Raw genomic sequence first — 15,328 nt, 5'->3', positions numbered from 1 at the left:
CAGGGAGCAGTGACCTTCAGCTGAGGGACCTGCCAACTGGAGGTGACCTTGCCAGTAAGGATCCAGGGGCCTAACCTACTCTAACCGACCTTTCTTTTTCCTCCAATCTTCTGTGGGGTTCTCCACTGAGCATACCCTAAAGCCAGGGAGCCCAGGGAGCGCGAAACAATTTGTAGAGGTCAGCCTCCTGGGGCAGAGGGCAGGCAGGAGAAGTATTTGGAGCATACACAGACGAGGGTATCTGGAGGGGAAAATGTAAGACATCAGGCACTATACTGAACTGTCTAATGGACAGAGTGATTCCAGGTTTTGTAGGGACTGAAGTTCACATAATTTTGGAGGATCTACTTTAAGAAAAATCAGCTGGGTGTGGCGGCTCATGCCTGTAATTCTAGCACTTTGGGAGGCCGAGGCGGGGTGGATTGCTTGAGCTCAGGAGGGCAAGACCAGCCTGGGCAACATGGTCAAACCCTGTGTCTACAAAAAATACAAAAATTAGCCAGGAGTGATGGCCTATACCTGTAATCCCAGCTACTTGGGGGGTTGAGGTGGGAGGATTGCTTGAGCCCAGGGGGTCGAGGCTGCAGTGAACTGAGATTGCGCCAAAGCACTGCAGCCTGGGTGATGAAGTGAGATTCTATCTTAAAAAAAAAAAAAAAAAAAAGAAAAGTTGACAAATAAAAAACCAAAAAGCTATGTAAACTCATTGAGGGACATGCGCAAGTGAGGTCCTGAAGCTTATGCTTCACTGGCTTCATTGTTAATCTCCCTCTGCCTGTGACTTCAGTGATTTTGACCTAGAACAGTGACCCAGTGGCCAATAAGCTTTCAGTCTCAAGGGTGATGGAGACTTAGCTGATTATAATAAACACAACGCAAACTGTGGCATACGTTGATTACAGATGAAACACTGCAGGCGATTAGGTAGACATTGAGATAGGCTTTGAAATAGGCTTCGACAAACAGCAGGATTTAGACACATGTCAATGATTGGGCAGAATAATACTAATACTATCTGCTATTTATTGAGCACCAACTAAATTTAAAGTACTGTCTATAGATTATTTCATTTAATCCTAACAGAAACAGGAAACTTATTTTACATCCAACTCTCTGCCAACACAATAAATCAAGCTACTAAGAACAAGGCTGTAAACCATATTTCCTAGAAGGCTAGGGAGTAGAAGGACGGGGATCGCCCTTTGCTGCTAAGAGACTCCAACTCCCAGGATGCCTTGGGAGCGCTGGACCACAGCTCCCGGCATTCCCGGGGAGGCGCGGGGCTAGCGTAGCCTCCGTCCCGCCCCGCCGCGTTCCCGCTCGTCCCGCCCGTCCCGCCCCTCCCCGTCGCCTCCGAGCCAATGGGAAGGCTCCATACTGCAGGGTGCGAAGGGGCTGGCGCCGCTGCCGAGTTGCGAGTCGGCGAAAGCGGCGGGAAGTTCGTACTGGGCAGAAGGTGACGGGTCTGCGGCTTAGGGTAGGGAGGCCGCAGGCGACACTGCTCGAGGACTCGCGCGCCGAGCTGGGGGCGCGGAGGAGGGCGGCCGGGGGCTGGGCCGGCACTGGGTCTTCCGGGCGGTCTGTGGGTCCGCCGGGGTGCGGAAGGCGCCGTCAGCCCCGGCCGCCCAGCCGGACCGCGCTCCGCCGCGTGGTTTCCGCCTGCGCGGGCGTTCACTCTTTGCTTGTCTCGCTCAGGCCCTGCCAGCGATCGCGGGGATGCCTGGACTGGCCAGGCCGGCCCCCATCTGAGCTCCACGTTCTGGACGCGCATGGTGTCGCGGCCGAGCTCGCAAACGCCGCCTCGGGCCTCGCCGGGAAGCCGGGTCTGTCAGGCGGGGCTCCGGGTGAACACCGCAGGCGAGGCCCCTGCCCCGCGGAGCTCTGTCTGGAAGGGAAACAACACACGCAGCTGCGATGCTTTGCGGATATGGACATGCTTTCTTAGAAACGGGACAGGCAATTGCGGGCTAGAGGAATGGGCGCGAGGCTCTTTAGGTTAGGTGATCCGGGAGGGCATCTCAGAGGATGTGACCTTTGACTTGAGACCTGAGAGGGAAGAGGGAGGCTGACCCCTGAGGATAGCAGCCAGGCCTGGGGACCGCGAGGCCGCCCGTTATTTCCCTGTCACGTCGCGGAGAGGCCCCGTGGTCTTGTACTTGAGGGTCTGTCTGGTGCAAGGCAGTTAGAGCCGCTTGTGGGTTTTGCAAAGGACTTTCGTATCCCGTTTGACAGTTCCTCCTCTGGTCTGTCCCTACCTGGCAGGGTGGCATCCTTTACTGATGCAGCTCCATTCAAGGGCAACGCATAGATTTTCCTACCACCGAAATAGTATTTTGGTTCTCGTGTCAAAACTCTTAGGTGATTGAATTAAAATTCGACAGACAGCAGCAGAGTCAGACACTATAGGTTCCTGTTGAGGCCACCCATTTTTCTGATGTCCTTTCTTTCAAGTCACCCATTTTTGTTTTCCTTTGTATAGGCTCTTGCCTTCCCTCTTCTGTGTCCCTTTCTTGGAACAACTTGGAAACACCAGTTTTGCTACTGGGAGGATGTTTTAGGGAACTGTTGAAGAACCTCATTAATTATTGTGTGTGTGTTTTTCTTTTCTTTTCTTTTTTTTTTTAAAAAAAACTGGAATTGCCCATCTGTTGAATCTGAAATTCAAAAGAGTAAAAAAAATGTAGGGCAGCATTTATTTTCAAGAGTTCGCAATAAAGGCACCTTTCTTTATGACATGCTGAGCATGATACTTTGGGGGAGAATTTAATCTAGAATTTTGAAGCGTTTTCAGAAGGAAGCAAGGTTTCTTTATATAGTCATTTTATGTAGGTTACGTTTATGTTCTTCAAAATGGCATGTAGTGATTGGAATTAAATTTCTGGGTGGATATTATTATGTTCATCTGTTACCTATAGAAGGGAATGTAACTTAGTCACTTAATAATAGCTTTCTCTGTTGATGCTACCACAGATGGTATTCTCTACATCTCAACATTGCTGATCAGATTCTGTGTTAATACAGTAACACAACTTGAATTTAATAACAATAAACTTGTGTTAGGCGTTACTGTCAATTTAGTTCTGGTATCTAGTACAAATACCAGCTTTATAGTGCAGTGGCTTCTTGTTATGCTCAGTGCTGCAAAAATTATGAGAGGATATTTGTTAAACAAATGAGATAATGGAGTAATGTGTTAAGCATAGAGCCTGGCATATAGTAAGTTAGTAAGTGCCCAGGAAATGGTTATGTGGAAAGCTTATGCTAAGTTTTATTCCAGTATGCAAGTGTATATTTTAAAAATAACAGTAATGCATTCAAAATGTTGACAGACCCTAAAATTAAATTTCTTAAAGGAAATAGGCCAGCTTTTTTTTTTTTTAACTTTGAGAGCTAATGTGAAATAATAATAAATATATAAGTGAAATGTCCCAGATGTCTAGAAATGAAAAAACAAGATTTTAATTTTGACAGCTATAGTTTTTTTCTTAAAAGCATCCCTAATAAGATATAATGTACTATGATTAGGATTGTGATTTGAAAAAAAAACTTTAAAAATATTTTTGATTTGAAAAATAAAACTTACTTGGAAATGAAGCGAAGCTTTAAGATTTACCTTATATCAAATGAAGGATGTCTCCTGAATTTATGCAAATGTGCAAATGCTTATATCTCCATAGATCAGGCAGTGAGCCTAATGGGAATTAAATGCTGCCTCTTTGTGCGTGTGAGTGAGGCTTTCATGAAAATTGCTCTTGATGGGTTCTGAGAATGGATTGGTAACTGAATAGGACTGGAGAATATTTTTCATACTGGTAGGATATTTTACATGCTTGCCAGGGTTATTTTTCGGAGAAGAAATGGACTCATTTATTCACCAGAGATCATGTGCCCCCTATTTGCAAGGAATTGTGCTAGGTGCAAAGTCTATTCTTGCTATTGTAGTGTTTTGCTGAAGCAAGTTTTCTTTGTTTTAAATTAATATGCGTCTGTTTTGTTTTTTTTTTAAACTTTATCTAGCATCCAGCACAGAATAATCCAATAAATGTGTAGGGCACATTTGAAAAACTGTACTATTAATGTTAAAATGTAGAAAATGTTTAATAAAGGTGCAAGATTAATTTAAAAGGGTGATAGAACCCTAATAAAACATTTAGGTAGGTGTTGTAACCAAGATGTAATTTTACCCTAGGATAAGTTTGGCTCCTTTGATCAAAATTCCTGTGAATCTATTTCTCATTGCCATTGTAAAGATGCAGAGAGCTGTGTCCTTTCAGTTTTTTTCCCTTTGGTGCTTGAATGATATTTAAGCACCCAGCATTCTGAAGTTGCTATTTTGAAGTAATTTCATGCACTTTCCCAATTACTCCTGCTCCATCTCTCCCAATGTTGTCTTAAATCTTTGCACTCAAATTCAAGCACATCCTACTACTCTTGTTCTGAATGACATATGGGCAACACTTTGAAAAAGAAAAGCTCTCTAGAAAATCTAGAGAGGTATGAGTGATGGCCCTTCTCCCATATTAGGAGTTAGATTTTTAGTATTCATCAATAAATACTAATGAGAAGAAACTGCTCTACTTTTACCAACATTCTTCAGGAAATTTATTAAGAATTTTATTAGCCACAGCATCTTTGTCAGCTTGGAAAAATATATGTTTGTGAATCATATTTATTTAGTCTTTAGGTAAGTACATGGATTTTGATGATTCTTTGCAGTTACTCCTATCTCTCTATGGGTCTCTTGCCCATAGGATGGGAACCAGTGCTCTAGGATTTGAAAATTAAGGTAGATACTGTTCACACTGGCAAATATTGAAGATGAATATTAAACGTGTATACTAAAATGTTTATTGGTAAGTCTTATTCATTAAATGGGAAGATACACTAGATGAAGTAATAATTAAATTGCAAGGTAATTTGAGATTTGGGAGTGTTCTGTCATACACTTTTAAAGCAAATATTATACTGATAATGAAAGGACACGTGTCTTGTGGAGCTCAGATCAGGAACAATATAGTTGGTCCTCTAGGGGACTAAACATGAGAACTGAAAGTCATTAGGAACACCAGCAGCCCCATTCTACTGTTTTGAGGACCTTATAATTTCTTTCTGTGTATTTTCTTTTCTTTTTGAGGACCGTCTGTCTGGGTGTTTGTATGTCGGCAGATATGTCTGCTCTAGACTTAGATACTTGCTTTAAGAATCCAAAAGAGATTGCATTATCTAATTGTCATTTATATCTAAAATTAAACCATGACTTTAGACATAGCTAAGATAACCATAGCTTTATTTCAGGTTAATTGCTTTTCTTAAACTGTTTATCAAGTAACAGCTAAAGAAAAGTCATCATTTGATGACACTAAGTATTAATGCATTGTGATTGCATTTCACAGTATTAAGTGTTAGAACTGTTAGACCTTAAGTCTTTATAGATTGTATCTGGAAAACATAGGGAAAGAAACGTTTACCGTTTCTACTGTAGTCTTTAGAGTTGCTTTTTTCACACTTTATTGCAGTTTACTATATAATTTGGCAACAGCTATCAACATAGAGATTATATGTAATTACAGTGTACCCTGGAACAACTCAGGGGTTGGGAGTGCTGACCCCCATGCAGTTGAAAAATCCATGTATAAGCTTTGACTCCTCAAAAGCATAACCACTCAGCCTGTTGACCAGAAGCCCTACCAATAGCATAAACAATTGATTAACGCATATTTGTATGTTATATGTACTATATGCTATATTCTTACAATACAATAAGCTAGAGAAAATACAATGTTATTAAGAAAACCCTAAGAAAGAGAAAATGTATTTCTTGTTCATGAAGCAGAAGTGGGCCATCTTAAAGGTCTTCATCGTCATTGTCTTGGTGTTGAGTAGGTTCAGGAGGAAGAACAAGAGGAGAGGTTGGTTTTGCTGTCTTGGAGTGGCAGAGGCAGGAGAAAATCTGTGTATAAGTGGACCTGCACTGTTCACACTCATGTTCAAGGGTCAGCTGTATACATTTTTTTCTTAGAGGTAATAAAGCAAATCTGTTATTTGGGAATCAGGAAAAAAGTTCTAAGATTCATTTTTTAATAAGTTCAGATTATAACATTTAAGAAGTTTAATCTTGTTTTTCCAGACTTGCAGAAAATACTTTAGAAATGCTGATTGTAAAATTTATCTTTCATACGTTGCTGGTAGGAATCTAAAATGATTGCTGGAAATTAGTTTGGCAATTTCTCGAAAAGTTAAACATACACTTGACACACAATCCAGCAGTTGCACTCCTGAGCCTTTATCCTAGAGAAATGAAAACTTACGTTCACAAAAAAACCTGTACATGAATGCTCGTAGCAGCCTTGTTTATAGTAGCTAAAAATCAGAAACAACTCACATGTCCTTCAATGGGTGAATGGTTAAGTAAAGTGTGATAGTCTTGCAGTAGAACACTACCATCAAAAAAAGAAACAAACTTGGTACATGCAACAACCTGGATGGAGTTTAAGGGCATTGTATTGAGTGAAAAAAGCCAGTCTCAGGTTGTATGATTCCGTGTATATAGCATGCTCAAAATGACAGAATTATAGAAATGGAGAACAGACCGGTTTTGCTGGGGTTAGGGCTGACTTTCTTTGAGATGATACAACAGTTCAGTGTCTTGTTTGTGGTGATGGTTCCATGAATCTGTACACATGACACAATGTCCTAGAATTAGACACACAAAAGAATGTAAAAGCTGACATTTCAATAAGTAGTTCAATGATGAATATTGTATTAGTGTCACTTTCCTGCTTTTAATAATTGTACAGTGCTTGTCCATTTTTTGACTGTATCGCATTTGACCATTTACCCATGGAAGGCCATGTGGGTTGTTTCTGGTTTTTGGTGATTGCAGATAAAGCTGCTATGAACATTAATGTACAGGTTGGTGTGTGACTGTAAGTTTTAATTGTTCTAGAATAAATGCCGAGAAGTGCAACTGTTGGGTCATATAATGATGAAATCTTGAGCCCTCTTACTCTGTCCCAGGTGGGATGTGAATCATCCCTTTGTCCACCGTATCCACACTGTATATACCACCCACCAGCTAGTTAGTCACTCTTGGTTATCAGATTGACTGTCTGGTATCTTGGTGCTTGTGTTCAAGAATCCCTTATTTTACTTAGTAATGACCCGAAGTGCAAGACTAGTGATGCTGGCATTTTTTTTTTTTTTGGAGACAAGTCTCGATCTTGTCCCCCAGGCTGGAGTGCAATGGTGTGATCTCAGCTCACTGCAACCTCCGCCCCCCAGGCTCAAGCGATTCTCTTGCCTCAGCCTTCCTAGTAACTGGGATCACAGGCGCCTGCCGCCATGTCTGGCTAATTTTTGTGTTTTTAGGAGAGACAGGGTTTCACCATGTTGGCCAGGCTAGTCTCGAACTCCTGACCTCAGGTGATCTGCCTGCCTCGGCCTCCCAAAGTGCTAGGATTGCAGGAGTGAGCCACCGTGCCCGGCTGCTGGCCTATTGTTATAATTACTTTAAGTATTGTTGTCAATCTCTTAACTGCCTCTAATTTATAAATTAAGCTTTATCGTATGTATATCTAATGTATATATAGGAAAAGGCATATTTATGTAGGGTTTGATACTCTCCATACTCTCCATCGTTTAAGGTATCCACTGAGGGCTTTGGAATGTGTCCCTCACAGATGAAGCGGGGGCTACTGTATTTGAGAGAGAGTTTCTCCACATCCTTACTACCATTTGGTATCGGTGATATTTTTTGTGTGTACTGGTATCTCCTCATGGCTTTAATTTTCATCCTAATGGCTGATGATTTCATGTGCTTATTTACCATTTATGTTTTTTTTTTTTTTTTTTGGTGATTTGTCTGTTCAAACCTTTCACCTGTTTTGTGATTGGTTTGTTTTCTTATTGATTTTAGAGCATTCTTTATATGTTGTGTGTACAAATCCTTTGCCAAATATATGATTTGTAAATATATTCTCTTGGTCTCTGGCTTGTCTTTTCATTCTCTTCTAGTGTCTTTAGCATCTAAAAAGTTTTAAATTTTGATAAAGTCCAACTTCTCAATATATGGATCGTGTTTTTAGTGCCTTTCTTAGAACTCTCTGCCTAACTCTAGGTCAGGAGGATGTTCTCATTTTTTCTCCTAAGTGTTTTACCCGTATATGTCTTACATTTAGATCCTTTTTGGTTTCATTTTTGCACAGGATGTGAGATTTAGATCTTGGTACATTTTTCTTTTCCTTTTGTCTATGGATGTCCAGTTGTTCCAAAACCATTTGTTGAAAAGCCTACCCTTTCTCCATTGAATAAGTTTTAAAAATCAAAAATCACTTGGCCATATACTGTAAATTAGATATCAAAACAAAGACTGGAAGAAATGAATGAGCAATTAAGTATGAATAAATACAGGTTTATTGAAGGTATAACATGGCTGGAGTCTGGAAAAAGTGGGCGAACATTTTAGAGAATAACATGGGCAAAGATCTATTCTAGAGAAAATAAGTAAGAACTGGCCGTTTTGGGGAGTTATGCAAGTGAAGGGAAGTAGAGAAGTAAAGGAAGAATCATTGGTTCATGAAAAAGAAAGAGTATATAAACTTCTGGCTAGATTGAAGCATTTGTAGTCAGTTTCATTGGCCATTAGGAGGGTGCTGTATATTCTTAAGCAGGAAAATGGTATGATAGAAATGGTATTAAAGAGAAGTTGTTTTAGGACGATTTTTGGCAGTGGTAAGTTGTTAGGAAGAATGGAATATAATCATGACCCTTGACTTACTACTTTGTATTACAAATATCTGCCAGAAAGCTAAAAAAGTGTTATTTCAGAATGTTATAAATTCCTAGTATTTTCTAGAAGGCAGTGGTAGATTTCAAAGTTTGCTACTGTCCTCAGTGATGGATATGGAGAAGTCTGCAGGACTTCCAAACTGTTTCATATTTATGCTACTGTTATTAAGTTATACATGTGGGAAAAAGAGTAGTTTCCATTGGCTTATTGTTGATGTGGGTGACATTTCTTACCAGGCCTGAAAAGAGTCCAAGAGTTGAGCAACTGAAATGATAAAAACATAAAGAGTTCATAAATCGGTCCAATGAGGAAAAGTTAATGGGATCAGATTTATTTATCATGGCAAAGAGGAGACTCAGGAGTTATTAGATCAGTATGTCCTGATACTTGTATGTGAAGAACTATACAGAAAATGATGATGACCAGCTGTTCTTCAAAATCCTGAGGACTGTATAAGAACAAATGGCTCAAATTGCAGCTTTAAGGTTTTGGTCTTAGGGAAGAATTTCCAGATAGTAAGGACATTATGTATTTCATGTGAGATATCAAAGGATACACTAGAAACCTAGATGTAGTATAGGAGCATTTTGCTTATAGTCGGGGGGATGTGAAAGATAACAGATCTGTGTGTTTGCCCTTGAGTCCTGTTAAATTCATGAGTGAAAGTACTCACTTTCCATTTTGTTAGTGCCTGCTTCAGTTCTTGGTTTCTTTCTCCCGGCAAATTATACCCTTCCCCTCCCCCACTATTTATCTGTGGGGATCTCATTTGGTTTCTGCTTTCTTTTGTGCATTTAAAAGATTATCATGGCTGTAGATTGGACTTAAGTCATTTTAAAAATAATCAGTCAACAAATAGAACCTGTATAGTGTCGAACTACTAGAAATCAATGCATTTCTGTTCCTATTTAGAACATGGAAAAATGTATCATCCCATTAAGAAAAAAATCATTGCTGACTTGTTGGGCCAAGGATTTTACAGTGTAAGAGGTTACCATTGACACGTGTTAATGAACGAAGGGCAGTGTTAAAAGCTTTCATGCAACAACTCAAATGTTTTTAAAGTACCTTTTCTGTTTGATTTAACTTCCTTAGTCTGATTCTTTTCTACTTGTCTAGATCTTTTTTCCACTGAAATGTTGAGATTGACCAAGAATATTTCACTTGTGATTGCAGCCCTTCAGTATTATCACAGAGATTTTTTTTTTTCTGCAGAAGAGCAAGCTCTTATAGTGCTGTGCAAGCTGCCCATTTAAAACTATCATTGCTTGGCACCTATGCCCTAGTGACAGTTTGACCAACATGTGAGCAGGCAAACTGCCATCCTGACAGATGGGCGTGAGTATAGGCAGCCAAGAAACCATGTATCTGCATCTAGTGTATTTGTTAAGGGCAGGATTCCCAGTCGGGGATGTTCAAACGTCTGTCCATCCTGAGCTTTCACGCCTATGGATAAAGGGATGTCATCATTAATCCCAGCTTCCATGGGTATATAAGAGCTTCTTGGCTCTTACAGAAGTAGGCAATTGGGGACAATCAGGATAATTGTTCTCTTCTTCATCACAGGACTACTTCAAATAATCCTTTCCTCTTTCTCCTAGCCAGCTAGGTTTACAGTGAGTACAAACCTGTTCAGACATTGTCCTGATACTTGTGGAATATGTGCTTGCTCATTTCTTTTCCAGGTTTGAAAGCTTTGAAAGTCATTTGATGTTTATGCTTTGGACAGTGACATATAAAATTGGATCAGGTAGATCTAGTTCAAATATTGACTGCTGTGTGACATTAGAGCAATTCAATTTAGCATCAAATCAAGGTAAAGTAATACCTATCTTAGAGTTGTTGAGAGAATTAACTGCAAAATGTATACATGAGCAATTTGGTGTAATGTCTGGCCCACAGTAAGTGTTCAATAAATGTTTGTCATCATCATCATTTTCACTTTGATATATCTGAAGATATTTTTCTCTGGAGAGGTATCTGAAACAAAACTTTTTCAATTCACTCTCACTTCCCATCATTCTCCTTCCCTCCCTCCCTCCCTCCCTCTCTCCCTCCCTTCCTTCCTTCCTTCCTTCCTTCCTTCCTTCTTTCCTTCTCGCTCTGTCAACCAGGCTGAAGTGCAGTGGTGTGATCATAGCTCACTGCCACCTTGTTTTCCTGGGCGCAAATGATCCTCCTCCTGAGTAGCTAGAATGACAAGCCACCATTCCTGGCCCACCATTCTTGTGACATCATCACATGGTCTGGTCTATAATGAAATGCCTCCAATGACAGAGAACTCACTACCTCTAGGGCAGAATTTCTCAACCGTGGGACTGTTGACATTTTACATGGGTCGTTGTTTGTGCTCTGCACTGTGGGATGTTTAGTAGCATCTGGCTACAGAGACAAAATCATCTCTGGTTGAGAACCATTGCTCTAGAGACAGCATATCCTATTTTTATTAAAGTTTTGACCGTTAGAGGGTTCTTTCTTACACTGAGTGGAAGTCTACTTGTTTCTTCTACTCACTTCTGCCTTTTGGAGAAATGTAGAACAGGCTGAATCCCTCTTCCACGTAACATCCTTTCAAATATGTGAAAATAGTCATCAAGTATTCTCAGTCTTTTTGGTTTGAAACATCTCCAGTTCATTAGCTATTCCTTACATGGCATGGTTTCATGTCAGTTTACCACATTGGTGGCTTTCCTCTTTTTAAAGAAATTTCATTTTAAACTGTAGTGCTTTGAATTGAATTCTGTGCTCCAGACATGGCTTGATACGTGAGAAATAGAGTTGTATCTCTTGTTCTAGATATAACACTTTTCTTCTGTGAGTTAAGGGAAGATATCACCTTCCTTCTTCTACATACTATATTATTAGTATTGGCTATATCATTTTGTGACCACATCATACATAGAACATAAAGTTGAATAAAATCCCTGCATCTATCTAAGCTATGTCTTTTCATCCTGTTTGTATGCATTAGTTTTGGGGTCCAACCATGGGAGCGTGTGTTTGTCTCGTTAATTTTCTTTTTATTGAATTTAGCTAACTGCAACTTTTAAAGATATTTTGCAATCCTAATTCTTGGTTTAATTGGAAGCTTCTAGCCTAAAAGAACATGTATGTGATGATGCTATGCACCGAGACTGGAAATACAAGAGGAAGAAGTCATTCTCTCTCTCTCTCTCTCTCTCCCCCCCTCCTTCCCCCCCCTTTCCCTCCCTCCCGCCCTCTCTCTCCCCCCCGCCCTCTCTCTCCCCCTCCATCCATCTCTCTCTCTCCTCTCTCTCTCTGTGTGTGTGTGTGTGTGATTGAAAAGAGATTGAGTATGGAAGCCTGGGTAATACCAATATTAAGAGGCAGCTGGGCAGAAAGGAAGTAAGAAAGGAGACCAAGAAATGGTGGTCAAAAAGTTAGGCTGAAAATAATAGGAGTGTCTTGTAATGCTGGAGTGACTCTGTGTTAGATACTGTGGTAGATACTTGAATAAAAAATGAATAAGACATGGTCCCTGCTTTCTGCCCCATTTTTGTTTAATTGTTCAGTTTGTGTAACTGCCTGGTCAGTCATTCCTCGAGACTTGGAAGTCATCCTTTATTTCTCCCTCATACCCTTGCCTCTTTGGGTTACCAAGTTCCACTGATTAAAATAAATTTTTTGAAGTGTAACAAAAAGGTGCACAAGCATCAAGCTCAATTATTATTATTATTATTATTATTTTTGAGACAGTCTCGCTCTGTCACCCAGGCTGGAGTGCTGTGGCCGGATCTCAGCTCACTGCAAGCTCCATCTCCCGGGTTCACGCCATTCTCCTGCCTCAGCCTCCCGGGTAGCTGGGACTACAGGCGCCGCCACGTCACCCGGCTAGTTTTTTGTAGTTTTTAGTAGAGATGGGGTTTCACCGTGTTAGCCAGGATGGTCTCGATCTCCTGACCTCGTGATCCGCCCGTCTCGGCCTCCCAAAGTGCTGGGATTACAGGCTTGAGCCACCGCGCCCGGCCAAGCTCAATTATTTTTAAAGTTTTACAAAGTGAACACCCTGTAATCACCACTACCCAGATCAAGGTATTCATTTTCTAGCACCCCAGAAGCCCAGATTATGTGAGGATATCTTGCAGACAGTAGTTACTCCCACCCAAGGTAACCACGATTCTGACTTACGTAACTATAGTTTTACCTGGTTTTGAACTCATGTGTAAATGGAATAATGCCCTCTGGACTTTTTTTTTTTTTTTTTTTTGCCTGACTTCTTTTACTCAATGTTGTATCTGAGATTCATTCATGTTGTTGCATGTAGTTTGTTATATTTAAAAATAGCTCTATAGTTGTGGTTATCTATCCCTACATAATACACTAGTTTTGATGATTGGTTATTGCATAACACACCACTCCAAACTTAGTGGTATTTTAACAGCCATTTTATTATGCTCATGGATTCTGTGGATTGGGAATTTGGTGGTTATGGCTTATCACTGCCCTACAATGGTTGGGGTCTAGAATCATTTAGAGGCTTCTCCACTCACGTGTATGGTACCTTGACTGGAAAGTCTAGAAGGCTAGGATCATCTGACACTATTGACCAAACCTACATGTGGGGTCAGGAGGTTTTGGATTTTCACAGCATGTTGGCTGCGTGTCCAGAGGAAGCTTCCTGAGAGTGGCTTATCTTCAGAAGTCATATAATCTCACCTCCACCATATTCTCTTGCTTGACAAAGACACAGCCTGCCTGGGTTGAAGAGGAGGGGACATAGACCTCATATCTTTATGAGAGGTGTGTCAAAGAATTTGTGGTCATTTTTTAAAACTACCACAAATTACATAGCAAAATTCATTTATTCATTCTATTTTAGGTATTTGAATAGTTTCTGTTTTGAGGCAATTATGAACAACGTTGCTATAATCATATACATATGTATATGTATGTATCCTTTGGCATACTTATATATTCATTTTGGTTGGGTATATATGTAGGAGTAGAATTCCTGGTCAAAATGTATATGCATCTAGCTATATTTCTTTTTCTTTTTCTGAAACGAAGTCTCACGTTGTCACCCAGGCTGGAGTGCAGTGGTGTGATCTTGGCTCACTGCAGCCTCTGCCTCCCAGGTTCAAGTGATTCTCCTGCCTCTGTCTCATGAATAGCTGGGATTACAGGTGCCTGCCACCAGGCCTGGCTCATTTTTGTACTTTTAGTAGAGATGGGGTTTCTCCATGTTGCCCAGACTGGTCTCCAACTCCTGACCTCAAGTGATCCACTTACTTTGGCCTCCCTAAGTGCTGGGGTTACAGGTGTAAACCACTGCAGCTGGCCACGTGTCTGATTTTAATAGACACTGCCAAACTGTTTTTCATCCTTGTTGTACCTATTTATACTTTTACCAACATATGAAAGTTCGAGTTACTCTGCAGCCTTGCTTCCCTTGATATTGTCAGTTAAATACTACAAAAAATTAATCACTAGTGGCTGTATAGAAGATCTCAGTGTGGTTTTCATGGGCATTTCTCTAATGACTGATAATTTGAGTACTTCTTTATATGCTTGTTGGCCATTTGGATACCCTCTGTTATAAAGTTCCTCTTCAAGTCTTTTGTCCATTTTAAACAGATTGGATTGTCTTTTTTCTTATTGAAATGTGGAGTTTATAAGGTATCTGGATTTGAATCCTTTGTCGAATATGTGAATTATAAAAATATCTTCCTGTCTTACGGCTTGTCATTTCACTCGTAATGTGTTTTTGATGAACTGGAATTCTGAATTTTAATCAATTCCAATGTATCCATCTTTTCCTTTATGGGTAGTGTTTTTTTGTGTTTAAGAAGTTTTTGCTACTCCAGGGCGATGAAGCTGTTTTCTTATGTTATCTTCTGGAAGCTTTAGTATTTTGCCTTTCAGATTTAGGTCAAAGTCCCCAGGAATTTGTTTGTGTGTTGTGAGGTAGGGATCAAGGCTTCTTTTTCTTTTTTCATATGGTAATCTATACAAGTAGTAGCAGGTGGCATTGGGTCTGGTGGGCACAAGCCTGGGAGTTAGGATTCCAGTATTCTCCACCTTAGGTTATCTTTAATGAGCCTTCTGCACTTGGGCATATTCTTAAATCCCTCTTGACTCAGCTTCATTTGTGAAATGAAGGATTTAAATGGAATGTTTTCTGATTTTCATTCTGACTGTGGTTTGCTAGATCTCTACCTGCTTTTGTAGTTGTATTGAGGCTTGTTAGAATCTTTTTATATCTGGATTCTGTTATCTAAAATATTCATAACATCTCCCAGCTTTATGTTGTCCCCAGTTCGAATATGCCATCTAGAACTTAGCTGCTGATGAAAGATAGTTTTGTTGATCACGTAGGCAAGTCCAAGATCACCTGTTCTTCTGATTTTTATTTTTTTTAATTTTTTTTGAGATGGAGTCTCACTCTGTTGCCTGGGCTGGAGTGCAGTGGCGTTATCTCAGCTCACTGCAACCTCTGCCTCCTGGGTTCAAGCCGTTCTCCCACCTCAGCCTCCCAAGTAGCTGGGATTACAGGCGCATGCCACCAAGCCCAGCTAATTT

General features: G+C 40.4%; 1 protein-coding gene across 7 annotated transcripts in view; it reads left to right on the top strand.

Moving 5' to 3' along the window:
- Nucleotides 1-1,338: 1,338 nt before the first annotated feature.
- Nucleotides 1,339-15,328, top strand: part of VRK1 (VRK serine/threonine kinase 1) — an 87,955-nt gene continuing 73,965 nt past the window's right edge. For 2 of the 7 annotated variants that reach the window (XM_033191405.1, XM_033191403.1), the window contains exon 1: nt 1,339-1,477. Coding sequence is in view for 4 of the 7 variants with exons in the window: in XM_033191400.1 (XP_033047291.1) it covers nt 1,770-1,995 (226 nt within the window). In the remaining 3 variants the exon portion in view is untranslated. Of the gene's footprint in view, nt 1,478-1,698; nt 1,996-15,328 lie in introns of those variants that run through there. The other 5 variants (XM_033191404.1, XM_033191400.1, XM_033191399.1 and 2 more) reach the window with 5 other exon arrangements.

Source organism: Trachypithecus francoisi, unplaced genomic scaffold (genome assembly GCF_009764315.1).
Source record: "Trachypithecus francoisi isolate TF-2019V2 unplaced genomic scaffold, Tfra_2.0 Lachesis_group3, whole genome shotgun sequence".
NCBI classification, from domain to species: Eukaryota; Metazoa; Chordata; class Mammalia; order Primates; family Cercopithecidae; genus Trachypithecus; species Trachypithecus francoisi.
The sequence above is the reverse complement of the archived record's forward strand: the minus strand, read 5'-3'. Positions and strand labels throughout refer to the sequence as shown.